General features: G+C 36.0%; 1 protein-coding gene across 1 annotated transcript; it reads right to left on the bottom strand.

Annotated features, from left to right (window-relative positions):
- On the bottom strand, positions 1 to 27,095 carry ENPP3 (ectonucleotide pyrophosphatase/phosphodiesterase 3; the record flags this gene model as incomplete). The annotated part of the gene is made up of 20 exons (XM_010018588.1): positions 1 to 174; positions 1,717 to 1,873; positions 3,523 to 3,655; positions 4,914 to 4,991; positions 5,507 to 5,642; positions 8,585 to 8,739; positions 9,454 to 9,505; positions 9,625 to 9,794; positions 10,563 to 10,650; positions 11,107 to 11,173; positions 12,987 to 13,114; positions 15,853 to 15,884; positions 17,290 to 17,418; positions 17,582 to 17,690; positions 19,096 to 19,168; positions 20,014 to 20,079; positions 22,447 to 22,556; positions 23,961 to 24,080; positions 24,650 to 24,729; positions 26,998 to 27,095. Coding segments are annotated over 20 exons (2,155 nt in total), but the record flags the coding sequence as incomplete, so codon positions are not given.
- Positions 27,096 to 27,666: the final 571 nt, after the last annotated feature.

The following is a 27,666-nucleotide window of genomic DNA, read 5'->3' as shown; positions in this document are numbered from 1 at the left end:
TCAGTTAATTTCAGTCTCAAATGTTGGCAAAAATGTTTTTAGCTGCAAGATCTCAGAGACAGGTTCATTTCTTTCCTGGTAAAAGTCAAGCCCAGTTAGCAGCTCCACATCCTGAACACGGGCAGAATGAGCCTGAACTCTTTCTTCAACCCATTCAGACAGCGTCTTATTTTCCTGACAAAAGAAACAAGAACAGTGTTCAAACACACAAACTCTGGTTTTTGGTGGTGATATTAGACAATAACTAGTGTCTGAACTGGTTTGACAGATTAAAGGCCTCCAATTGTTAAAACCCTTTTCAGGTTCCCTAGGCATGTTTACAGACTTGCATTCAGGGATCTCATTTAAACAGAATCAAATGAATGTCCCTTCTCCCCATGTCTAAAGCAAAGGAGAAGCAAAATTATTCTGAAATGGCAAGTATGATTTTTGACTACAAAGTAAAGTCAAGCCGTGTTTTAAACACACAAATAAGCATAGTTTTAGTTACAGTATAAACTATCTTCAGTGCTCAGGCTAGCCAAACAACAGGCACCTGAAAATGTGAACAAAATCCTTACAGCAGCTCAGTCTTGATTGTTGGACAGCAATAATAATTGCTAGATAGACAGGGAAAACAATGGAAATGTATGCACTAATCAATCAAAAATGCTATTTTTCAATTCTTTTACTTCAAAGGGGTTTTTTTCAAACAGATGGTGATCTGCTTTTCCATTAACAATTTCTGCTTTTGACACAACAGTTCACTAAATTCACTGCTGTGAATACAAAGTACAACAATATTTGGGGTTTTCTGATAAACTTTAGAAATAACAAATGTTAATTTCTAAAGTACAAAGACTAATTAATCCGAATTATTGATACTGTATACATAATAGTCAACTCTCAACTACCAGAAAGATTACTGGATATTTGTGGATTATCCACACCATAAATGAGGAGAGACCCAAGTTGTTTCTAAGTAGTGCAAGATGCACCTGTCTACAGTTATGAGTTCAAATTTATAAATAAACTAAATAAACACAGTTGTATTGCTTTGAGGGCCAGTTCAAGTCTGTGCAGCTATATTTGTGTATGGGGAGACTCTGTAATACACACTGAGCTAAGGAACCTTCTGCATCCCATAGTTTGTGGAATAGACACTCAGCTGGCTCGACAATACATATAACACTCAGCTAATTTATTTTGTTTGCTACAAAACATGAGATTTACGCTGTTATTATTGAGCATGGATTATATTTAATTCAAGTATTAATTTCAACTGGGAACTATCCATCTAAATGTCTAATGTCTAATTTCTGATAAAGGTGTAACAAAGGATTGTAGGAATTCTTCTAGATACACTGAAGGAATTAACACTCAAAGTCCTCTGATACTTCTGGAGAAAGATTATCCTACAGCCTTCCATAAAGCTATCTGATCACCCTGTTAGGTGTGCTGCTGTTCTCAGCTCTTAAGTGCCAGCATTCTCAAGTCCTCTTATCAAACCCTTCTTTAGTTCTCTTCCTTGCTTCCTACCAGCTCACTAGTTTCCAGCTACTTCTCTTGGAGCTTTTTACTCTCCTGGTCATCGTTTTAGCTCTCAACTCATTCTCAACTCATGGGGAACGAATTAATTAAACACTTAGACTTCTAAAGATTCTCCAGATGAACAGATCCCACTGGGAACCAGCTCACAAAACTCACTGGTACAAAGGAGCATGGAACTACACTTACAGCACAGCTTTCAGTGTTGTCAGGTCGATGAGGAATGATAAAAGACAGAGCATCCAAGGAGCCTGAACAGTCCAGTGGAGTATAGGACCTGTTCTTGCAGCTAGTCAGAATCACAAAGTAATGGGTTGGGACAGGGATTTCTGTATTGTTTACATGCCTAGAAAACAAACATTAATTAAGGAATCTACCAAGTATTTAAATCACTGATGCCATTAGTAATTTATCGTATCTCAGCATAGATCTTTCACTACTATGACTTTTATTTATTTTATAATTGAAATAAATACCTGACCAGACAGAGAGCTTCATATCTCTTTCATGAACAGCCAAACATGCATGGATTAGTACTTTTGCTATAAGTAATCCTACTGAAATCAGCAGAATTGCTTACATGATCAACACTCTACTCTGCCAAAGCCAAACATTTCTCCATCTGGAAGAGACAGGATACAGCATTGCATTTCACCTTCATTACATTAAGAATTTCAACCACATGAAACTGAATTGGAAAAGAACGATGAGAAAACTAGCTTCTAACTTCTTGACAGCAAGAAATGCCAGAATGACGTCTTGTGGTTGTGTGCTATAGAAACCAGATTAGGGTACCTGAAAGAAAACGTCTTTTTTCCCTTTTCTGGCTATTCCATGAAAATGGTCACTTTCGTGTATAAACTTATGAGAAGCTGGGTGCTTCCCAGATTTGCTGTACCTCTTCGGTATTCACCATTACTGAAATCATTGTACTGCTTCGTATGACTGAGTAACCATGCTGAATAAAACATGCTTATTCCGAACTGTAGACAACATTATGTGGTTAACTGGGTGTTACAGCATTCTGCTTGGAAGGAAGTTCTAGTCTCTCCTCCCTTCCATCCTCCTACTTCGTGGCAGAGCTGATTTTCCCATTCTCAAACCATTTTTGACAGATGTGGTATTAAGTCTAGCCTTGAATAAAACATCTCCAGTGACATATTCAGCTGTGCAGATTTCCCAGCACTTTCCTACTACATAAGTGTTCTTACTGTCACAAGGCATTTTCCCTATATTTGGAACAATTTAAGCTGTTTGTTCATATTCTGTTTTTTCCTCCTTCTGTCCTAATTCACTAACATAAATAATCAGTCTTTATCTTTTATATTTCTCTTTCATAGATTATTTTTTTTTAATGTGAGTTTTCTCTCATTCTTGTTTCTACTCACACAGGAATTTTTAAACATATTTTGTTATGCTAACAGAGCTCACTAAAATATACCTAGAACTTGTCAGGCCTTCAAGTGACCTGCATAAACCATAGCTATTCAAAGATACCACTTAGGAACATAACATTTTACATTCCCAGTTACATGATTTAGTGAAAGCAAATGCATAAATCTGATCTTTGATAAAACACAGCAGTTGTTTGAGACAACAGCGAGAAACACTGAACAGGTGAGCGAGCACAACATGAAAGTGAGAAAATTATGCTTAAACACATCTTTTGTATATTTAGATGTCATATATTATCCCAATATTCCTGTTAAAGATGCCCAAAATTCTAGACATAAGCTTCAAAAACACATTACTGGTCTGTATCTGTGCATGTGTACCTAGATAACTGCAAAGCATTTTTTTTACTGGACCTTTAACTTCTACAGTACTGTATCTGTTTGCAAGAGTGTTTGCTGTTGTATGAGTAGCAGTGGATGAAGTGTAATAAAGGGAATACTCTCTTCTCTGTGATACTTGTTTTTGAACAGAAGCTTGTTTGTGTGGAAATGCAGTGGAAAATAATGTGGGGGTTGACTTCTGGCTTTTCCAAGTACTTACTGTTTAATTTCATCAAAAGTATCAAAATGGCCATCATAATTGTAATCAAACACTGGTCCACTGATAACATTGACTCCATTCCTTTCTCTAGCATACTCCTGAAGAAGCACATTATGGAAATAGTCCCACAGATCTGTCATCAAAAGAAAATATAAGCTTAACATAAATTTGAAGTTATCACTAAAGAAAAAAAAATCCACCCTTTTTTTTTTCTATAGATGAATAATAAGAAGTTCCAAACCAAACTGCCTGTAAAATTAACATTTTCTTACACAAAATTTGTATTCCATCAAAGAAGAAATAGTCTCACTCACCATTGAAAGAGACATGGTAAATGCTTATAGGTCTGCAAGGCCCCTTACACTATTGGTGATGATGTATTTCATCTGCAGCTGAAGCTACAATTTTAGAGCTGTGAGGTCGTTAATTTCTGGCCTATCTGCTAGCACCTGCAACTGTGCCAATTCGTAGGAACTGAGACAATGCTTTGTAAGAGGAATATTTACCACCTGAGAGTTAGTCTAACTCTACATAACTCATGTCATTAGACAATTTGGTTTATTTCACAGATGTTATTTGAGAAAATACAATTTGCAAGATATAAGCTAATGAGACTATTCATCTATTTACAGCTTTTATGGCAAAAATAACAAGATACATTTGGGGGATTGAAGGTTGATTTACCTCTTGCTTATAGTCTAGAGTAACTTCTAAGTTTAAATCTCTTGTACAATTTTCCTTGGAAAATTGGATTTTTCATGTCTGTCTTTGACTTACTTGGAAGATTAAAGCCACTTAGGTTTTCTGGATCTCTGTTTTTTAAATGATGTGAAAGAATAAATGATGCTTTAGAAAGGTAGTTACATCATTGCTTTTCCTCCAGCTTTTTCCATAAGCATTTCTTCTTTCTATCTTTTTTCTAAGAAAATGAGCTTACTGCACTTGTATAATAGAAACATCTGCCTGAAATGAATATTCCAGGATTAATACTGTTTGGTTTGAGTCTCTCCTTGATGAAACAGGCCCTGTATCAGGCCATTGTTAACAGACTTTGGCCTGTCTTCTCTTGACACCTTGCAAAAGGAAATCAAAACTGCCATAGCCAGAGAAACTTTCTCTTTCAGGAGAAAACGCAGTGGATGAAGAGAAAATTCAAAAGCAAACAGGTACACCTAGCAGAGGTCAGACAGGACTATATATAGACAAAAAAATAATATAGGTGCATTTTAAAATTTCAAACATCTACTTTTAAAGTTCTAAATACATTTGCACAAGATCTGGATATACTGCAGGCATGCATTCATATTTTTAGGTTCTTGTCATAGCTTCATCAAATCCAGAGCCCTAATTAAAGAAAATTAATCAAAATCAAGCAAAACTTTGCAACCTACCTCTGAAAGCTCTATACATGGGAACAATATTGCTGGTGAGTAAGGCATCATACTGTTCAAGAACAGATGAATTGAAGTCTATATAACAGAAAAGAACTATAAATTAATGAAATTAAATAAATATACAAAGATAAATTTGATTCGTATGTCAAAATAAGTTATAGGTACAACAATTAAATTACATTTTACATTTGAATATGAGTATGAGCCTACTGCAAACATATCTCTAAAGTTATTTATACAATCTGTTCAATAAAGTAATTATCAAATCTGACAACAGGAAATGAATACTCATACAGAGGAAGAGGGACAGCACTTCATTCCAGCCATTTACATCTTTCCAACCAGTTTTCATCACATTCAAGTTGTTCCATTTTTAAAAGAAAGACTTTAATGTTCTAAACTGCAAATACTTAGATACAAGTAGCAGTTGCCCTGCTTTTGGTCAGTCTACAAACACTGGAAACCTTTTTCTGCCCAACATGCTGATCCAAAGAAGTTTGTTTTGGTGTTTGGGTATATGTTTAAACATAAACCCACATCCAGCTGATTAAGACTTTCTAAGCTCTAGCTATAAAAAGAACCATGCTCACTGGGAGGATAGAGGAAACTGCGGGTGAAGGTCAGCCCTTCTGGGTAGTTGGAACAATTTTGGCTCCGAGCAACAGGGATTCTAACATCAGCCCGCAGACAGTCTGAAACAGTGGGAGGAAGAGGAGATGTGTTTTCCTGTGAAAAGGGAAAAAAAAGAAAAAAATATTACACCCACGGCTGTGGCTAACCCAGTGCTTTGTATGGTTTTAACTTTCTAGAACAGACTTAATTGAATCTTCTCCTATTTTCATAGTGAATCAATTCAATGCAAGTAATGGACACTGATGTTTTCTGCCTAGTGTTTTTCCTCTATTTCTGTTTCTAGGTAATTCAGGGAAATCCTTATGCAGTGTGTAAAATTGCAATAACAACATAAGGTTATACCTTAGGAAAAAATGGTGACAAGTTTGGCTCATTTGTCACTTTTACATATTTCTGGAAACACCAACTTGATGTCACATCCTCCTGGAAAGCAGCTAGTATATAAAGATGAAGCTATCACCTCACCTTAGCATCTGAGAATACTATTTCCATAATAAGAGTCTGTGCTGCTGAAGAGTTGAGGCTAAATAAAGTCATTCAGTAAATTCAGTACATTTTACTGACTAAAACTTCATTGAGACATGTTAACATGCATGCTAGCTAAGATCTGGCCAAAAGTGATTATGATGAGTATAATTATTTCTATAACCTTTACATATTTTTTTTCTTTAACCTTTGTCAAAATTTTAAGATAGAATTAACTAAAACATGAAAATATTTTTTTCTATTTAACTGAATTTTCTTTTTCATACTGATTTACATGTAGTTTGTTTTCATTTTGGTAATAGAACATATTTATTTGCCTTATACCTTTATAAATGGTAGTTAAATGTCTAAGTTAACTTTTGCTACGTTGCTTATTTTGATCAGCTAAGACCAAGCAGAAAAAAAGAACTGGAATTTCTTCTTGTGACTTTTAGTACTCATTGTTCTACTTACTTACTTACTTGTATGAGAACTCCTGTAGATGCCCATATTACGGTCAGGTTGTATATTAATGGAAATTGCATATATCATATGGAATGAAATATAAAAGACAAAAGACTAACTTTGACACCTGAGCAGATAGCTGAAATTGTCAAGCAAACGTAAACCTCAACATAAAACTGACATCCAATTCATTTGAGCAATTTGTCCTTTCTAGTGTCCAAATCGATAAGGCAAGGTTAATAGATCAGAAGAATAGATGAGGGTTAATAGAATAGAAGAAATGAATATTTTAAACTTAATAATTGAGCTGTGGTAATCAACACTGCCTTCAACATTTTTACAGTCTCCAAAGGGAAACCTGAATCATAGTAATAAAGGTCTAAGTAAACATGTCAAGGACTGTCCTGAAGTGAACTTCATTCTTCTCATTAAATACAGTGGTCACACCTAATGTTATCCAAATACAGCAAGGAATCTACTTTTGACCTCTATCATGAATATGAGTTCTTAATAGAACTCTCATTTTCTCCAACTTGATGAGGACACCACTCAACTCTCTTCTCATTATTTCGCATTTCTTGAAGCTGACTATATGAGCTATGATCTCTAATCCAAGTGTCAAGGTGGGAGGACAGTGTTTTAGACCTGTCTGTCTGTCACACATACGTCATATAACCTGTATTTTCATGAACATTCCCATTCATTTAGGAGGTGAAGACTGCTCATGGCTGTTTCCATTGGACATCACAGGAGAAAATTCTCCAACGGAAGAGATGAGAATTCATAATGAACCTATTATGTCTTAAAATACTGAATAGACAACCACACAAGAATATTTCAGGTTGTTTTTTCAAGGATCTACAAGTCAGCAAGTAAACAATATCAAAAGATGGTGAGAGATGAGAATAGTTATGTCTCTGTCACCTTTCAGTACAATGGGATCAACAGTTAACAGAAGCCCAGATTGCAAGCCATATTGCTAATGGAATTGATATACTCACTCTGCTAGACCTCTTTTCATTTCCCTTCCCCAAAATAGAGGAATAAGCTATTTTTAAACAGATCATCTATCCATAAGAATAGAATGATTCTCAAAGAAGCTGTTAAAAGTGCTTAAATGAGATCTTGACAGTGATAGCCACCACTTCAAAACTCAGAATAAAAAAAAAAAAACATTCATCACCAATTCAACACCTTTAGCCCTTTTGGCTCTTCACCTTTCAAGTTAAAGAACCATAATGTCTTCTGAAGAAAGCAGTTACAACTAAAAAATAGCTTTGCCTATCACATCATGCATTACGTTTTCTGATGTAGGTTATTGTCTTCTGCTGAGCTAGTAATTAATGTTGGGAAGCATGAGCTATTTGCATTCCAAGACAGAATTTAAGCATCAGCTGTAGTCTGGCATGTCAACTTCAGCCAGCTCCAGGAATCTTTTTTCAGTAGTCAAAGAGTATTTCCTCATGGCATCTTAGAAAAAGGGTCAAATTATAGGGGGAGTTAAACCCATGAATTTTATTTCATTTACTGACCCCGAAAACTCCAACAGTTTATTCCAGAGCCACATACCCTGGAATTCTCAGAGACTGATTCAACCGTAATCATGTTTTTCAGAAATTATGTGATGTAAGAGACAGCAAATGAATGGAATATACAGAAATATGCATTAGAAAAAACTGTCTTGCAGAGTTGTACAAAGGTTCATTAATAGAAAAAAGATTGTGATATTCATAGGAAAGCTTAAAAGCTTCTGATTTGGGAAACCGCAGTCTGCTTTCCCTTAGGAATTGACAGGCAAGTTGAAACACTGTTTTGACAGCTTATCCCTGTTACAAAACAGGCTTCTTGGAAACAACTTAGCAGCAGCTCCATTCTTTTTTATCTTTTGTGTCCCTAGCAGATGGCCATTCCCACTTTTTTAAACAGTATTTTAAGGTAGGTGAAATTTAAAAGGTCTCAAAGACAATTTTTCTTTTTCAGAAAGAAAGAGAAGGGCCTTAGTCATGATACCCATCAGTCCTTAATCAGGATTCCTGATGCATGAATTACACTTTCAATCTGTTATATTACGTATTTATGACTAGTAAAGATATTTTGTAACATACAGGCTTATTCACAGTGTATGCAGTCCACAGTGGCATCCAGATATCATAGCTGTATCCGCTCACGTACTGATGGTGGGAAAGGAGGCAGTAGACATTTTCCTTCTGCAGAACTATGGGTCTTCCATATGGCAAATGATATGAGTTTGCCTCCCTAACTAGAATTTAAACAACAATTACTGATTCATTCTTCTATAACATTTTGGATGGTACAAAGGTTTAAGATAGCAGAGGAAAAAAAAATTAAAACATTAGTAAATACAAATGAAATTAAAGAAGGTAAACATGGGTATGTGTTTCAGGTCTTGAGTGGAATTAAAAGAAGTAGAAAAATAGTTTTCATGTAGTCAGTGTAATATATCAGACTTGTTTCTCTGCAATTTCATACCAATATAAATCTTTTGAACTTCTCTTGCCAGTGGTGTGAAAGTTACATCTTATTTGGCTAGGAAGCACTACAGTGCTTCTTAAAATTTCCAGAAACCCCATAAAAAGGCACACAGAAATATCTATGGGAATTTTTGATCAGAGAAAGATAAAGTTGTGGTTACAAGGTGGGGAACGAGTTATGGCATATAGCCTGAAAGTGCTCAGGCTTTCTCCAAAGACCACTGAAACCTGTATGGTCTTTTTCCTAGATTTTAATGGGATTCAGATCCAATTTCTATGCATGAATGTTGTGTTAATAGTACCAATTAACATTGTTTAAAGAAATAAGGAAGAAAAAAATTTTATTATTCTAGTTTGGCTTTCCTACTTCACTTTACATTGTAATTAACATTGCAAAAATTCCCACTGAAACCAATAGTATAAAATATAAACCAGGAATAGATTTAAAAATACTGCTATCCTTTTAATTTCTTGCTACTTACTTTCTTCTGTAGTGAGATTTAACCTCTCATTTAGTACTGAAATATTTGATTCCTGTAAAATATGAGAATCGCTCAGAATGAATCCATAATATAGAAAAAAAAAAAAAGAAACAAAGAAAAGGGAACACATTTGACTAAGAAGATTTTTAGATCCCAGAAGCCCCTACTTACATGCATACATGTGCATCCCAGTTCATCTATGGGAGTCAGACGGGAAACTGGGCATGAAGAAGGAAATGAGACTTCTTCTGCATGTGAAGGATTATAAAAAGGGTTTTTTAAGAGGTGGTTCAAACTGCCATGTGTTCCATTATTTGGCGCTGGTGTTATATGCAACAAATCTGTTGAAACATTTGAAATTTATAAACAGATTTTAATACTAAATGGCATTTTTTAAAGTCATTATCTTTCCGACTCTACGTAGTTCTTGTGCATTCATTTTAAATAGAGAAGAAATAGCTTATTCTGCTATTAAAACTATTGTAGTAACTACTACCATTAACTTCCAGTTTTCTAGACATGAAGGCTCATTGCTATCTGCCACTGCATTGAGATTTGGTAATTATGTATTTGAATACCACTGATACAGTTTTATACATTGCCATAACATTCATGAGATTAGATGACTTAGTGCAGAGTACAAATGTGATTACAAATGCATCACACTGTGAAGCATATTAGCCCATTGCATTTTTGTGTGATGCCTTAATTCATACTTTCTGAGGCTTATACTCCTAATTACTAACTGTGGGGACTGCAATGGTCCATCTTAAGTTATGAGCAAGAGCAGTAATTCTCTGCAAGATTCTTATCCCACAATTATTCCACAGGTGTCATTTCAACAACAAGCACATGAGGCAGGAGCACTTCTCTCTGATCGTTTAGTGGAATTCTTCTGCAATCAGAAACAAACTTCAAAGCTTAACTATTCAGGGCAGTTAATCTTTTAGCACTGTACATAAAGCAAAAAAGCATGGCTTCAGTCTTTCGTGCAAAAAAACTAGCTTCTGAATGAGTACATTCAATTTTTAGTTACTCTTAGGTCTTTCAACAGTGATTTGAAAACACTGTTGATTTATCATCTAAAGTACTGGATTGTTTCTACTCACCACACAGAAGGTTGTAAACCTCGATATTTTCAAAAGCATCCACTTCTGTTTGCTCTTTAAAGCTTGGGCCATATGCTAAGAATATAGCCTAGGTTGTAATAAAATAGAAGTTGTTGTCTTAAGGAATCCAAATTAAAAAACAATTCAGTTGCATTTTACTGAACGGAGACACTGGAAAAAAATATAGTCTTTTCACAATCCTTAAAACTTAAAATACAAGATTGTTCTGGTAAAGAAGGCAAATTTTTCCCATTGCATATAATTTGAAGAAAAACAAAAAATAGAAATTCATTTCTCAGGATACTTTAAACTATGTAATGAATTGGGGTGGTCTTTAATATTTTTATGCATACTTACAAAAATTATTGTTTGCTATGTTTCAAATCACACCTTTTTATGTTTTCATTGCAACAGCCGGTAACAATGCCATATCAACAAATGCACACTGCAAAAACTATCACATATTCTATACTGTGGTGGTTCGTCTAGCACATCATAATTTTCTATGTAAGAAGGTACAAGATTTAAATAGAAATCATCTTACCTCCATACTTTTAAATTGGTTGTTATAACCATGGTTACCCCCATCACAGTATGTGTAACTGCTGTCCCTAAGGAGAAACCATCACATAGTGTAAATAAAAATGGCACAAATAGAACCAGTTAATAACAGTCATCCTGACTCAATGGACACTGTATTAAGTCTTAAGAACTGACTTTGACATTATATTGTAGCACTTTTTGCTCATCCAGTGTTCACTTTTATAAAGATCTCTTTCTCCTGTAACAGAAATTGCTTTGGGCAGAAATAAATTATCCTAGGTAGCTACTGCGTGTACAGTGAACCAATGTTTTCAAAATAAATTGAAAAAATAGCTATTTTTGAACTGAGGCCTTCACCCGTCTTCAAGTTTCAGAACAAGTGTAATCTGCTCAGGAAAAATTCCTCAGTTATATTCTGTGATATCTGCATTTTAATATATAACTTACAATGGGAGAACTCTGCTGTTAGCCTCTGTGGAACAACATAAATAATACTGCAAGGTATTTTGCCTTACAAGACAGTGCATTTTCATCATGGATTCTAAACAGCGCAGAAGAGATATGGAAGTGTGGGAGGGGTTATAGAATTAATAACATGTCAGAACAGCCTGACTTATAATGACTAACACTTGTTTTAATTTACCCATTGCTGAGATACATAGATAAAGATGTAGTCATCCCATACTGACTCAATGTACAGTTGTCAAGCACACACATCCTGTTTTCAGAGGCATAAGAACATTTGAGCATAGTTTAAAAAAGGGTAAATACGAGATTTTTCAGATGGTATTTCTTTTGATATGTCCAGGACAGTTATTTGGTTGCATCAAAATAATCAAGTCATATACTGATCAAGCATTTTCTACTATTTGAATAGTCTTGAAATTCCGAGCAGGCTCATGCTTCCCCTACTACAACACTCTAGCTCAGTAAACACAGTATTGCTACTAACACCACAGGCTTTGTATTGAGTTTTTTAAGCCTCAGGACTAAGTCTTGTCTGAACTGTTCTTGACTTGCGCAGAGCTATTTTTTTTATTGTTTAGCTCTTACAGCACTTTTTTGTAATGCCAAGTTGGTTATGTCTTATTTGTTAACATATCAGTAATCTTTGCATGCCAAAGATACAGTTTTTGTTCAGAATGGAGACCCCAAGGCTAGAAACAACTCACCAATGGTCAATAAAGGAATGAAGATCTGGAACTGAGTAAAACCAGGCTTAGGTAAGAAAGAGAATAAAAAACAAATATCTAACACACGTAAAATGCACCTTATCCAGTGAACTGAAATGTAATGTTAACTCTCAGGCCAGTGAAGAATGAGCAAGCTGTAGTGTTAGCATGCATACAGGAAGGACCCAATTCAGATCACAGAGTGAGGAAGAAGAAACATTAACATCATACTCCTCTTGATGAAGGACTCATAATGCTGACTACTGGCCATATCCATACATGTTCCAGACTGAAGCCATCAGCCTTAGGACCCAGAAGGGCAGTGGAGGGGTGACTGTAAAGCCAGGAAAAGGCTAGATACTAGGAAGGCTTTGTACAACGATACTAACTGCGTTATTTTTGAGACTTTTTCTGTGTAATAATATTAATTTCCTTGTATTCTTCTTTTTCCTTTTTTTCTGAAAAATTTGATTCAGAGTAATGATAATTCTTTTATTACAATGTTAAGATTTGAATCATACTAATAATACATTCTTGGCTTTATGTATAAGGGGTGTTTCCTTTTCACATATAGTAAGAGTTTAAACGTAACAAACATAGAAATGCAGCAAGTCTAAAGCAAAACAGGAAATGAGGCATCTGTGAAGGAAATTTAAAAGATGAGAATGGAATGAAAAAGATAAGATAACAGTTCCACAAATTATGTTACCTCACAACCAGCCACTGTCGATCCACCAAAAGATGAACTTTATCAATACGAATGTTGTTAGCATAGTGGAGTCGTTTTGGCAAGTCAGGAGTCAGATAAGGCTTGAAGTACTGAGGGGATTTTTTGCACTGTGCAAGAGGAAATAGCCCTGTCATGTGTTTTGCTCAGTTTCAAAAATAAACCATCATCCAAAATTATCACAAACATCTCAGTGACAGGAATGTAAGCACAAAGCACCTTATTCACAGATAGCTCTTCAGATAACTTGCAGATCCCATTTTTGGCCCAAGAAGCAATGGAAGGAAAAGTGGCTTTTTTTTTTTAACTGCTTGAAAATATACTGCTATAATATGTATAACAAATTCACAGATAAAGTGGTAAAATTACACCTAAGTTTGAAGGACATTTAATAGTAGTCTTTCGTCTGTATGTCCATGCTAATAACACTGGCATATAGTATGTAAGATTACACTATAAGAAAGTTCCCTGGCAGTCTATTTCTGCCATCTTCTATTACTTTACCATTCAATTAATAACAAAGAAAAGCAAGTATACATAATGTAGCACAGTCTAGGGTTTTAGCTGCAAGACTGAACATTTATGCCATGTAAATGTCCAATGCTTAGCTATTAACTAAAGGTCTTAGCTTTCACATCCATGTTTAATGTGGTAATATAACTATTGTGTTAGCAGGCACACCATGAATGAGTTTAGCACTGAGAGCCTAATGACAACCATATGACACATTTAACTACATATGGCCATCAGGAGCTATTACAGCTAGCTGCAAGCATCATGGCAATACTTCCGAAGTGTTGGTCCTGATCAGGAATCCAGCACTGTCACAAAACAGAACATCTAAAATGCTGAGGAAACAGCTGCTGGGAAGCTGGGTAAGCCAGAGAAGTGGACTTGTTTTATCACACAGACAGTACAAACTATAGCATGCTTGGAGTCTGATCTGACATCTTTACCTCTAAGTACTAGAATCATATACTCTGTACAGAATGACATTAACAAGTGAAATTCAAGTAAATGTGCCTGCATAGTCATCAAAGAAGCATAGTGGAATCCAGGAACATGGAAAAATAAGGATTCAATGCATTTTCTAGCCATTCTACGAAGAATAGTCTAACTAAAGGGAAAAATAGAGGAAATCAACATATAATATGACTTTATGTCTATTGATTAGCGATTAATATACAACATCGAGCTCCTTTCATTGCCTAAAGCCCTCATTCTAAGAACTGAAACAGAAAAATCACACTAACAATTTATGAATAAAAAAAGAAAGAGGAGGTGTTCTGATACCAGGCTGTTCCTATTAGGCAGAGATGTCATGTCTTTATAACTATTAGCAATTGCAGTTTCAGCTGGGGTGGAAAACATGCAAATTGTGCAATCCCACTCACAATACTGTTCTTTTCATATATGGGGTAGGGGATGTTGCATTGAAAAGACTTCTGCTATTCCCAGCTGTTGATATCCTACTCCCCTGTCTGCTTTGGATGCTGGGGAATAAAGAATGTGTTCTTATTTATTCAGAATATAGAAAAAAATAAATAGGAACATTAAACAGGAACGTTCACCGCCCCTTGGACTTCAGGGGTAAGCAAAATCTACATGTAATATTGCACAACTGAGTTGTTCAACAGGTTAAAGGAAGACCTCTAGTGGAGATTTGTCTGAAATACACCCAGCTGAGACTGCCAGAATTTTTCCAAGCTGAGAATATTTATTCTAAAAGTATTGGAACATTTCTCTAATGCTTGGACTAGGACTAGTCACAGAATAGAAAACAAACTGGCAATGAAGGAAAGAAAGGAAAATTATGGCAATACATAGAAAGCAAGCAGTTTAAATTTATCACTTTTCAGTAAATATAGGCTTGGTGTTACTTTGTTTTGCACTCTGTTCTGCACTCTTTTGCATCCTTCAGAGCTCAGCTGTCACAGAGCATACCCACAAGGAGCAACGGTCTACATGGGAGACACAGTCAAGCTTGGACCTGCCCTGAAGTGCTACATCAAAAGAGTCTGGCAGGGATCCAAGCAGAAATACCGGTATGGGGTCCAGTGGTAGTGCAGAATGCTTAAAAGAACCACAAGTACTTAAGTGATATGTCATAAAAAAGCATAAAAGGGACATACTGCCTCATGCAAAAGGTCATTCTTGCCTAATACCATATTTCAGATCTCTGCAATTTCCAGAATCAGATAAAAACTTAGTGTCTCAGTCTAAGTGTCTAAGAGACTAAGAGTCTAAGAGACTAAGTGTCTAAGAACAAATCAAGTATTGAATTAACCTTCTTTCTGGTACCTGTTCAGTTTCCTCTAGGCTTCAGGGATTTCTTAAGTTAGAAGTTGCTTATGGATCATGTTTAATAATCCTTACAGGCCTATCCTCTGTTAATTGTCTAAAATCCCACCACCTATTTATATTTCCAGCCTCTACAACGTCCTGTGGCAATGTGCTTTACAATGTCATTTTCTGTTCCGTGGAAAAGTTGCTTTAACCTAGTCTAGGTGCAGCACTTGTGGTCCAGAGCTAAAGATGCCCATTATCTAAAGCATCTCTGTGTTGTATTCTGTTCTACAATGAAGATATACTCTACTTTCTCCACGTGAAGTCAGCACTTCTTCTTCTTCGAAGTGAAGCACAGAAAACTCTTTCGTTCTGAACAGAGATCCTTCATGGCAAACCTTTGTGCACCATCTTTGAACAGCCTTCAGAACTGCTTCCTATAGTACACTGAAGTCAGTACACTATTTAAACTGGCACTGTAGTCTCAGTTTTTCACGAACTGTGCTTTTTGATCAGATTCTTAGAGGAACTATGAGGAAAAAATATGGAAATATTTACTCACTGTGAGGTTTTTAACAATTCCTTCTGAGTCAACTGTTGAAAAAGAAAAGATGAATTAACATACATTCAAACAGCTGAAGGTCCAAAGCCTCATAAGAAAAATTTCAACATACTTTTTGTCTGTAGAATTGAATTTCTTTAGTAGCCTTTGAAGATAACGGTAACCATAATCTTCCGTAGGTAGGACTGTTACATTTCCAAGGGCAACTGTCTGTAAGTGTGGTTGCCTGTGAAAGAACCTAGTATTTTGGGCACATCAAGACAGACTGTAGAAAACTGCCATGATGATGACTGCCTACACCTAAAGCTGACACACCATTAGAACCAAATTTTATTCTCCCATGTAACTTCTTTTTGAAGCATAACCATTTTTACACTGAACTGGACCTGGAGCACTTGTCTTGTGCTTCCAGCAGCAGTCACAGAGAAAAGTCCAATACATCTTAGTATTTTCACCTTCCACATTTTCAAAGAGTGATTTTAACCTTTTGACATTAGATTTCTAAAAAACAAACCTGAGCACTTTACAGAAGGAGAAAAATAACTTCAGAAAAAAATAAGACCATTAGAGGAAAGGAGTCAATAATTATATTGAGATTAAGACACATACAAAACATCATTTTCTCTCTTCTGCTTATCACTCTGCTCCTGTCTAACTTAAGTTTTACTTAAACCAAGGAAAGTCTGCTTTTTATAGTATAAATATGGTGCCTACAAATACAAATACAATTAGAAAAGATTAAAAAGTACAATGGGATCCCAGCTTTTACTTGAGATCTGCAGGAATTATGCATTTTAGAATACTTTATGAGTTCTATAAACTCACTAAATAGAGCACTTCCATTGGTTTACGTCTTTCCTTCTTTCGCTGCATACAGAAAGTCTGGGGATTTTTTTTTTTCCAGTATGGTAGCACAATATCTATTCCAAGTCACAGTCAGCTCACAAGGTTTCAATTTTGTGTTCTTTTGTGATATTACCTTTTTCTTTTGGCCTAACCAAGACTTAGATCCCAATGTGCTAAGACTCAGATTCCATAACTTTGTATACATGGTTAGAAATAGTCACTGCTTGAGAAAGACTGACTGCCAATGTTGCACAACAAAACTGTGAAGAGCAATGCATTTGTGAAAGACCTCAAGTTTCAGTTCAAAACAATGAACCTCTCTTTACTTCATCTTTCCACATGCCAAGATAATGTAAATCAGTCTGCAACAAGCTTTTCTAACCTTCAATTTCATCTAAAGGGGTAATTCTTGAAAACAAAAAAACAAACAAACAAAAACCTAAAAAATACTTCCATGGATGTTTAAGCTAGGTTCAGTGAAATAGAAAGCTGTTCACTCTGCTAAATACTACTGATTATCCGTTTTCCCCCATTTATTTATTTAGTTCTTGTTATGTTGATTGTGCAATCCCAGGATTGGTTCACACTTACAGGTATAATAGTCCTCCGGAACATTTCTTGCTCGAATGTGAGCTGCAGGCCCAGCATATATGTAGAAATCAATCTGTTCGAAGTAATTAGTCATATATTCTAACTGTGTGCAGTAAGTTGACTCCATCCCTGAAGGATAATTTTGAATCAGTTATTTTTTATATGCCATAAATGGCAAGGAAGATAAAGTGAATTACAAAATGTATTAGAACTAGTAAGGACACATATTATACAGAGGAATAAAACAGTGTCTCAGTAAAATTTAGATTGAAAAAATAACTATATACATTACCATGATCAGCTACAACAATGAGGTTTACACATTTGTGCAGGTTTCTTTGTTTAAGTCCTTCCATTAGCATCCCCAGTGCTTCATCTACTAGCTGTAGGGCTTTAAGTACCTGTGAAATAAACCAGTTTTGTTAGAATTTTTGTTTCTGATTTCAAGTTCCCACTTAAATGAAATCATCAAAGTTTGAAAAGTCATCCTTTTTGTCAGTTTTCAGATTCTTAATATTGCTTCTTCTTTGCTTTTTCCGCCACCATTATAGATGCACAGAATTCCATTGTTCTACCACAAAATATGTGACTTAAAAAGACTCAGTTATTTTTTCTGTTGCCTTAGAAAAATTGAGCTTTACAACACGTTTATTAAAAAAAAGTATTAACACATTCAGATCAACTTTGCTCCTCGCTCCCAAATTTACATTAAAAAAAATCAGATTTATGACATTAAATAAATTAATTTTTTAGTATGAATATTAACGTTTTATTAACATTGAGAGTGTTCCAAAAATATTTGCATGCACATATTATCTATAAGGCCATTGTAGCACCCAAGAAGGCATGGTGCCCTTCTCTCATATATAGTCCCTTTAAACTTCCTACAGAAAACCACTGACCACCACTGAAATGATTTGAGAGAAATCCAGTACAACCCATCCTGCAGCCATTCACAGAGGATGGCTCTTCCCTAGTTGATTTACTGGAACAGATTTATAGTCTTCCTGTAGTCTTAGGAACTACAGTTCCTACAATAAGTCCTACAGTAAGGACAACACCCAACTAATCTTAAGGACTCCATGTCTGAGCACTTGTACCCTTCTTATTCCCCTAACTCTGCTCTACTCTCTTGAATGTCTTGTGTGCATGGACAATGTGCACATATACAATTATACATACAGGAATGGCTTTGTAAGCCCTTTATGTATAAAGAGAAATGGAGTTCCCTTTCCAATTAGGGAGCCTAAAACTATCCTGCAAAGAGCAGGTTTTCTGTATGTCCACTACAACAATTTTTTTTGTTGAAGAACATTTTCGAATATATTAAACAAGAACATTCCACGAAGGACCTGATGTGATAAATCCTAAACTCCTTAAAGACTGAACTTTTTGTCTGCATACAACTAAAAATGCCGTATTTTTTATTACAAATTAACAAATATTGAAGTAGAGTGTTAAAGACAAGACAGATCTGAGGATTTGCCAGGCCACATGCTCCCAAACATCATTTGGCAATAAAATTAAAGTTCAGTCTAAATATAACCATTAATACTATTTCTGATAGTGTGATATGAAATTATTTGCTGCCAATCTGTTTTGTTTACAGTTCTTTTGATTCAAACACAGTGTTGGAATCATAACAATGGGCTCAATGACAAAAAGAGTTCTTAATAGATGCTCATAAAACAATCATAGTAATTTTTGATTAACTATCTTTTCCAAGTTTATAAGTTGCTTAAATTCATAATACAGCACCATTTTTAGTGTGATTTAATCTAACAAAAACACCAAAAAAAAACTTACACCACCACTAACTGGTCCAAAAGAATGTCCAGAAGAATCTGGTTCTTCAATATACAAAGTGTAGAAATCAGGCCTTGAGTTAGAAATAAATAAGAGTGGAATATTACGAGAATTTCAAGACAACATCTCAAAAGAATTTTCATTAAAAAAAAAAATTAAAGTGGAATTATAAATAACTTCTTAAACCTTAATAAAAGTCCACACAGCAAACATAATCGTTCAACTTCCTCTGAGTTTCATAATTAATCAGCTTGGACTATTTGAAATTATAATTTGAGAAACAGTATCCAGTATCTTAATTGGTATCCAGAAATCACTCAGAAAAACTTCAAGATCTCAGTCAGCAGATCAAGCTGTTCCTTTGAGATGCAAGTGGAACTACCACCTGAAGGATCTCTTTCTGATTAAGCAGTGAGGCTCTAGAGAGCATGTCCTAACTGCACACGTTAGGAATTTTTAACAAATTATCATATAAAAGATTGTTCTTGGTTACATGTCACAAAGTCAAGCACCACAATCAGTAGATGTCTACTTTTCATCCTGAATTACTGCCTGCAATTATTTTCAGATATGTAACCTTTCTTGTGCAATATTTTCCATATAAGATCTTTTCATCCATACACTTAGACTAGCCACTGCATGTTCCATGGTTCCTCTAGGCCATGCACCAAGAAAAAAGACACAACAGTAAAAGAAAACTTACAGTATATTCCATTCAGATATATGTTCACTTTTTCATCTTCAGTATCTACAATCTTATTCTTGAAATGGTTAGCTGTACTTGTAGAGTGGGCTTAAGTTCAGCAAATTATCTGAGGAAGATTCCATGTTTCACAAACACCAATCAAAATTTTAACTGCTAAGCATTAAAATCTTTCTAACATATACTTTCACAAATCAGACAGATATTACTGTTACCTCTCAGATTTGGTGTAATCAAGCCATTTCAATATTCTTGAAATTCTCTCTTCATATGTAATCGAACTGAAAAAAAAAAAAAAGAAAGAAAAAAGGAAAAGAAAAAGAAAAAAACCCCAAAAGTATGTTAACAAGGGTTTTCTAATAAGCCTTTCTAATTCCAGGATACAGAAAAAGTATCCACTCTTTAATCATGTACTAAAGTCACAGATTTGGATTTCGAGAATGATGCATCTTAACAAGGTACTAGCAATCAGGTTTATTATTCTTATTCTTCATTGAACGTAACTCACTTTTAATGCTAAATTAGAGAAATCCCAATTTTGCAAACACAAACATGTGATGTTGGTTTGTATTTTATGTTATAAATGTATACTCCTACATTTATAATAATATACATGCAAAAAAGAGATTTCAAGTTCAGGACATAAGCCTGAAGTACAAGTCAGAATAAGTTCTATTCTTTCTAGCATGTATAAACCTTGGACTTTCATATTTTAAAAGCAAGTATGTCCCCAGCAAAATCTTTTTGAGGTCATGCTTTTTCTCCTATGAAGGAATTCACCCATTAAAAAACTTTGCTTTCCCCCAAAGTCATGCACAAGCTTTATGAGAAAACTGGGGCTGTTCAGCCTGGAAAAGAGAAGGCTGTGTGGAGACCTCATAGCAGCCTTCCAATATCTGGAGGGGGCCTACAAGGATGCTGGGGAGGGACTCTTCATTAGGGACTCTAGTGGTAGGACAAGGGGTAATGGCTTTAAACTTAAACAGGGGAAGTTTAGGTTAGATGTAAGGAAGAAGTTCTTCACAGTGAGGGTGGTGAGGCACTGGAATGGGTTGCCCAAGGAAGTTGTGAATGCTTCAACCCTGGCGGTGTTCAAGACCAGGCTGGACAGAGCCTTGGGTGACATAGTTTAGTGTGTGGTGTCCCTGCTCATGGCAGGGGGGTTGGAACTAGATGATCTTAAGGTCCTTTCCAACCCTAACTGTTCTATGACTCTATGTTAGTTATCTACAGTACTCAGCTGTTACTCTAAATGCGCATCACTGCAAAACCTTTGTTATATACAGAGACTTGCAGTTATATACTTGCTTAAGATTACCTTTGTAAATGTGAAGAATCATGGGAGATTTACTGAAATCATCGTGAAAATTTAGAAATAATTTATTAATATCAGTCTTCCACATCAAAAAAAAATACTATGAAGATAACTGCTATATTTTCACATGTGTAGCATGTGAATTAACTAGACAAAACATACAGAACTATCATTCAGCAGCAGTGTGCACATTATCACACACACAAACAAGACCAGAGGGAACTGATCTAGAGCCCATCCTCCTTCAGTAGTGTCCTGGGTTCAGCTGTAGCAGCCATTTGTCAACTTCTTAGTAGCTGGTGCAGTGCTGTGTTTTTGACTTTCAGTCTGGGAACAACGTTGATAACACCGATGTTTTTAGTTGTTGCTCAGTAATGTTTACTCTGATCAAGGACTTTCTCAGTCTCATGCTCTGCCAGGGAGGGGGGGAAGCCAGGAGGAAGCAGAGACAGGACACCTGACCCAAACTGGCCAAAGGGCTATTCCATACCACAGCACGTCATGCCCAGTATATAAACTGGGGGGAGTTACCCGGAAGGCCCAGATCACTGCTCGGGTCAGGCTAGGTATCAGTTGGCAGGTGGTGAGCAGTTGTATTCTCTCCCCTTGTTATTTCCCTTATCATTATTATTATTATTGGTGGTAGCAGTAGTGGTTTGTATTATATCTTAGTTACCGGACTGCTGTTATCTCAGCTCCTGAGAGTTACATTCCTCCGATTCTCCTGCCCATCCCTCTGGGAGTAGGAGGAGGAACTGGCGCAGTGAGCAAGCGGCTGCATGGTCCTGAGTTACTGGCTGGGCTTAAACCATGACAGTAGCTTCCTCATCCAGCATCCTCGCTTCAATTAGTTTCTGCTTCCTATAGCCTTTTGCCATGACTTTCAAGTTTGCATTTGCTGTCTTATGGTATGAGTTATCTGAAAGCTTATTCTCAAGTACAAGTATTTTTAAAGGGCTATATAGTATGGGTAGATTTTATGTGTGGAAATAAGGTAATCAATGGCAAAGCTCAGCAGTGGCTACTAATCAGCTATAGGATATTTTCCTAGTTGGAGATAAGTGGATTGCAGTTGGCTGAAACTTTCAAAACTGCCTAGGAGAGAAGAATATACAGTACCCTTTGACTTTCTCATTGTGAATTCCCTAAATGGTTTTGAAAATTTCAACTAGTATTGCTAGTTCCATGGCTAAACCAGGAGGATGTGAGACGGCACTTGTCTCTCGAACTGTTGTTCAAAAATCTTACATTTAATTTCCTTCAACTGTTATATGGCAATTCGGATTTTTGGAATAATTTACAAGAATTTACTACAAGCTCTATAAAAACTTACCTATTGTATACATTGTAGAAGGTGGGGTATGTTCCATTAATCAGAACATCAGAGCCTGGCCAAAAGAAGGTACCTGCTTTCAAATTTTGGTACATTGCTGTCAGCCAGACCTATAGATAAAGATACAAACAAATGATTTTATGGCGTTTACACCACTGGATGTCCTCAGATCACCAAAATAGAAATACATAATTGGATCAGAAATATGGGATGCAAGCATGCATTTCTCTTTCTTCTTTCACACATCACACAGTTGCTTAATAACCATATCTGATTTGAAGATTGTTTTCTACATACATATTCTGAAGAACAATTAGTAGTACGGAAGCCACAATATTGCCATTTCTTGGGTATTCTCAGCATAGGAAAAAAATCATATAAGAATTTATAATTGGCAACAGGTAATTATCTTTTTCCTGTGTCAAATGTCAATGGAATAGGTTGTAAAGATGGAAGAATAGTTCAAAGCTGCATCAGGGATGTTCAGACTTGACATTAGGAAACATTTCTTTACAGAGAGGGTGGTCAGGCACTGGAACAGGCTTCCTAGAGAGGTGGTCAGTGTCCTAAGATAATCAGCGTTTAAGAGGCATTTGGGTAATGCCCTTGGTAACATGCTTTAACTTTTGGTCAGCCCTGAATCGGTCAGGGAGTTGCACTAGATGATTGTTGTAAGTCCCTTCCACCTGAAATATTCTATTCTATTTTCTCCTGTTCTAATAACTTTATTTTAAAAAGGCATATTTGTATTCATTTTAAAGAGTGCAGCTGTGGTTCTCTTACTAATTTGACAGAATCCTTCACGAAACAATAGCAACAAAACCTGGAAACTTGAGTAAATTATAAGCATGACTACACAGACATATACTTATAATATATATATACACACATACACAAATACACATACATGTAAATAAACATATAAACAGTAGCTTGATATTTCCAGTAAATACATAATATTAATCATAACCATAGGTACAATCAGGGTGGGGGTTTTATTATGAAATGCGCCATATGTTAATATATGTGTTCATTTTGCTGGAAATTAAGCTCTTTGCTATTCTCTTCCTTGCTTTTATATGCCTGGACTCTGTATATGTATTCAGAAATGAATATAACTTGGAAGTAGATCCTCAGATTTCATTTTGTAGCTAGTTGTGAAAAGGCAAACAAAAAAAATACCCCACAAGAAAACCATATCCAAAATTTGCTGGAACTTCCTGTGGCAAGAGATCCACTCCAATACTATCCAAAATATTTAAATCTTTTCTACTAACTGCCACATTAAGTGAAATTGTTAAGCCTCAGCTTTAACATTTTAAGATTTTTTTCAATTTCAGAAGATAAGTAGATAGCAAACTTTTGTAAGCAGCCTAAAATATGAAGCCACGGGACAATTAGCACATACTGCAAATATATCACATAGCTTTGCATTTTATTCTAATTTTGTTTTATAATACGGCACATGAGCCACTTTAGACATAAAGGAATACCATGATGAGGAATAAACCTACTGGCTGCCCCTTCCACCATGAAGGGTTGAATTTTTCTGTCGATGAAAGTGAGAAATGCTTGTTCAAGTCTACATCATACATGTTGTTATCAACAATACCATGAGATTCTGGATACAATCCCTGAAAAATTAAAATAAACAAAACAAAACAAAAAAGCTGAATCTTGAAATCAAGTGGAAACTGAAGTATGTTGCAATACACACTGCTGCAGCATTGCAATTACTTTTAGACCTGTTTTATCAGAGAAGCAGAACATGCTTTTCTAACTCACACAGATCATCATACTCTTGCCAATAAATTCAGAATCTATTTCAAGATCCCTTCAGTTTCCCTATTTTCTCCCCAGCCCAATTTAAACCTGATGTGCTGTAGATTAAGTACCATATATGTCATGTGGCTATATATCACCTGCCAAACCCACTCTAACACCCACTCTTACCAAATATCTGTGTCCTCACCCATACTCACCCATACCCAATTTGACTGACAAAGATCAGGAATAACTGGTTCATGGGCCAGAAGCAGATAGCATACATATATAGCCACATAGATCATGCCTGCATGTACTATCTCAGCATCTGTCTCTTTACGCCTATAGCTTCCCCACATCTCACAAAAAGATTGGCACCACAAAAGCCTTCCTATGTCATCCAGATAGTGAAAATGAAAAATAGCAAATTCTCACTTACTGTGACAATAGTATAGTGGTTTGGAAAAGTTTTCGTGGGGTAAACAGCTCTCATGTATTTTGAATGCGTGCCACATGTTTCTGCAACAGATCATGAAGTTAATATAAATTCGTTTACATTTTTTTAATTGGAAAATAACAGTCTTAAACAAAAAAGAATCACCAGAGCCAGTTGCTGTGGGATTAGAAGGGAATTGTGACTCCAAATTAAGACGCATACAGCCTGGTGTCTGCTCATGAGCTAGGCCTACCACCCCATTGCAGTCAGTGGATCCTGGACACTCAATTCAGCTGCCTGAAGCCTAGATGCCAAAGGCCATTTAAGACAGCTTTAATGATCCTGCCTGGCATTCACATGTTGCTTCTACTTCCTATCTGCCAACCCAAACGAGTGTCTCAGATACTTCTGAGATACAAAATGGCAGGAGGCATGTTTATGCAATGAGAATGAAGCCTCAGGTCAGCCCAGGCAACACATTCTGCAGAGATGTCTGGTGACTAGCTGTATGGGAAGGACCCGGTTGCTTTAGCACTGGAGTCCTGTACCATTTGTGATATCCTCCAGTATCCAACATATCTGCATGAAAGTTGTCAGTTTTCATGAAAGAACAGTGGTAGATCTGTGTTCTCTCATAGCAGCAGCTAAAGGACACCTAGGATACGCCACAGCACTCCAAAGAATACTAGAAACAGAGGTTAACAATTTGTCCTGTGGCACCTTCTGTCTGTCGGTTGAGCTGACTTGCTCTCTAGGCTCTTGCACTGCACTGTATAGACTGTACTAACCATAAACTGACTGACTACAATGAGCATGCAGACATCTCACGTGCAGACACCTCCAAGAACACATCTAAATGCAGGTGTCCTGCTCTGGATTGAATCTCAACCTAGGTATCCTACTTTATCTCCAAACATTGCACCATTTTTCAGCAATTTAAGGCACCTATCACACCTAAATATCTGTAGCATCTAAATCCACTATAGCATCCAAGTTATTTACCCACAAAACAAAGGTGGGAAGACTGGAAGATGCCTTAATGTCATTTTCAAATCTAGCTCATGTGGAGAAACAGTTCTGTATTAAGCTGTGGGTATATGATTATCTGGTTCACACTCAAAAATGCTTTAATCTTTGATGTACAATGTTTCAGGCAAAGAACAGAAACAGATTTTAACTAAACAACCTCAACTAAGCAACGAAAGCCTGAAATTATTCAACCAAACTGTTCCGGTGTGGTACAGGAAAAAACAAAAAAAAAATAAAATTAAAGAGTGTTGAAAGAAGGGCTGAATAACTGATAAGTACATGAGAAAATCACCATAATTTTTCATGGATTTCTCTGGAACGGTAAAGGAGCTACATTCATAGTATAAGTATTCTATAACAATTAGCTTGATTAACTCTACTGAAAATCCTAGGTTAATAGAGTTAATACAGAGGAAATATTTTATGCTACAAATCAGCGTTACATTTTTTCTTTTGCAAAGAATTTCCTTTTCCTTTCCACTGTAGATTTCTGAGAAGAATGAGCATGAATGTGCATAAGAAATTCTTAAAATTGACCACAGATATGAGTAATGCAAAACATTGTCAATTTAGAACTATTGCTGATGAGAAGAAATTAATAAATGTGCAGACATTTTGTCCAGATACAAAGTATCTTGAGACCTGACCTGTAAAATGCTCCGGAAATTTTAACAAAGGGAACAATAATGAGTCTCACTTTTTAGAGCCCTTTACAGCACAAGCTAAAGGCCTTCAGTTTACTCGTTCTCCCAACATTCAGAAATACTAGGAAGCAGTTACTTGAACCTTACTGCAAACAGATCAATTTATTACATTATACCAATACATAAATTACACCGCATGTAAGTCTAATATAACATTCACTGATATACTTTTAAATATGCAGGTTCTCTCTAACATCTTAAAATACCTGACTTGAAAAAGTGCATCTTTGAGGAAAATTTCCCAATAACCCAATGAATTTTCTCTTTGTATTGTATGTTATGATTTTATCAGCTAGAATTTTTTAGTGGAGTACAGAGAATATGGGAAATCCTTCTTTGGAACTTTTTTCCCAGTCTTAAACAGGATCTGAAAGTATATTTCAAACCATTTATTTAATTAAAAACTGCTGACCAGCATTAAGGGCCTCACATTTGCTGTGCACTCAAATACAATTACTGTAGAACATATAATAATGAAAATATTCAACTGATGAGGGAGAGCTGATTTGTGATTTTCTTATTGCTAAGCAACACATATGCATGATAGCAGCAAAACGGACAGAAGAGATTACATGCAAACTTCTAAAGAAAACAGGCAAAGCATCCTTGGTAACTTACTGAGTTTTTCAATATTTGGCAGCAAAGAACTCCAAGTTTGCAAGTATTCAGCTCTAAACCCATCCATTGAAAAAAGGATAAGTGGTGGCAGATCAAACCTACAAGAAAATATGAGTTTGTCGTTGTAAAGGAGTTTGGAGTGTTTGCAACTTGTTGAGATCTTTAACAATATAAATCCTATTTTTAAAAGCAGAATCCTGAATTTCCATGTACTTCTCAAAATTAATATTACAAGGAGAGACAAAGAGTTTAATTTTGAAAGCAAATACATAATAGCTGGCGAATGAAGTTGCTCGGCCACTGTCCATAATATTTGAGAGGTCATGGCAGTCAGGTGAAGTTCCTGATGACTGGAAGAAGGGAAATGTAATCCTCATTTTCCAGAAGGGGAAGGTGGAAGACGCAGGGAACTACAGACCAGTCAGTCTCACCTCTGTGCCTGGCAAAATCTTGGAGCAGATTCTCCTGGAAAGAATGCTGAGGCACATGAAAAACAGTGAGGTGGTTGGTGACAGCCAGCATGGTTTCACTAAGGGGAAATCCTGTCTTACCAATTTGGTGGCCTTCTATGATGGGGCTACAGGACTGATGGACAGCGGCAGAGCATTTGACGTCATCTACCTGGACTCGTGCAATGGGTTCAACACTGTCCCACACGACCTCCTTGTC

This window comes from Nestor notabilis, unplaced genomic scaffold (genome assembly GCF_000696875.1).
Source record: "Nestor notabilis isolate BGI_N333 unplaced genomic scaffold, ASM69687v1 scaffold10667, whole genome shotgun sequence".
NCBI lineage: Eukaryota > Metazoa > Chordata > Aves > Psittaciformes > Psittacidae > Nestor > Nestor notabilis.
This window is presented reverse-complemented; position numbering and strand designations above follow the sequence as displayed.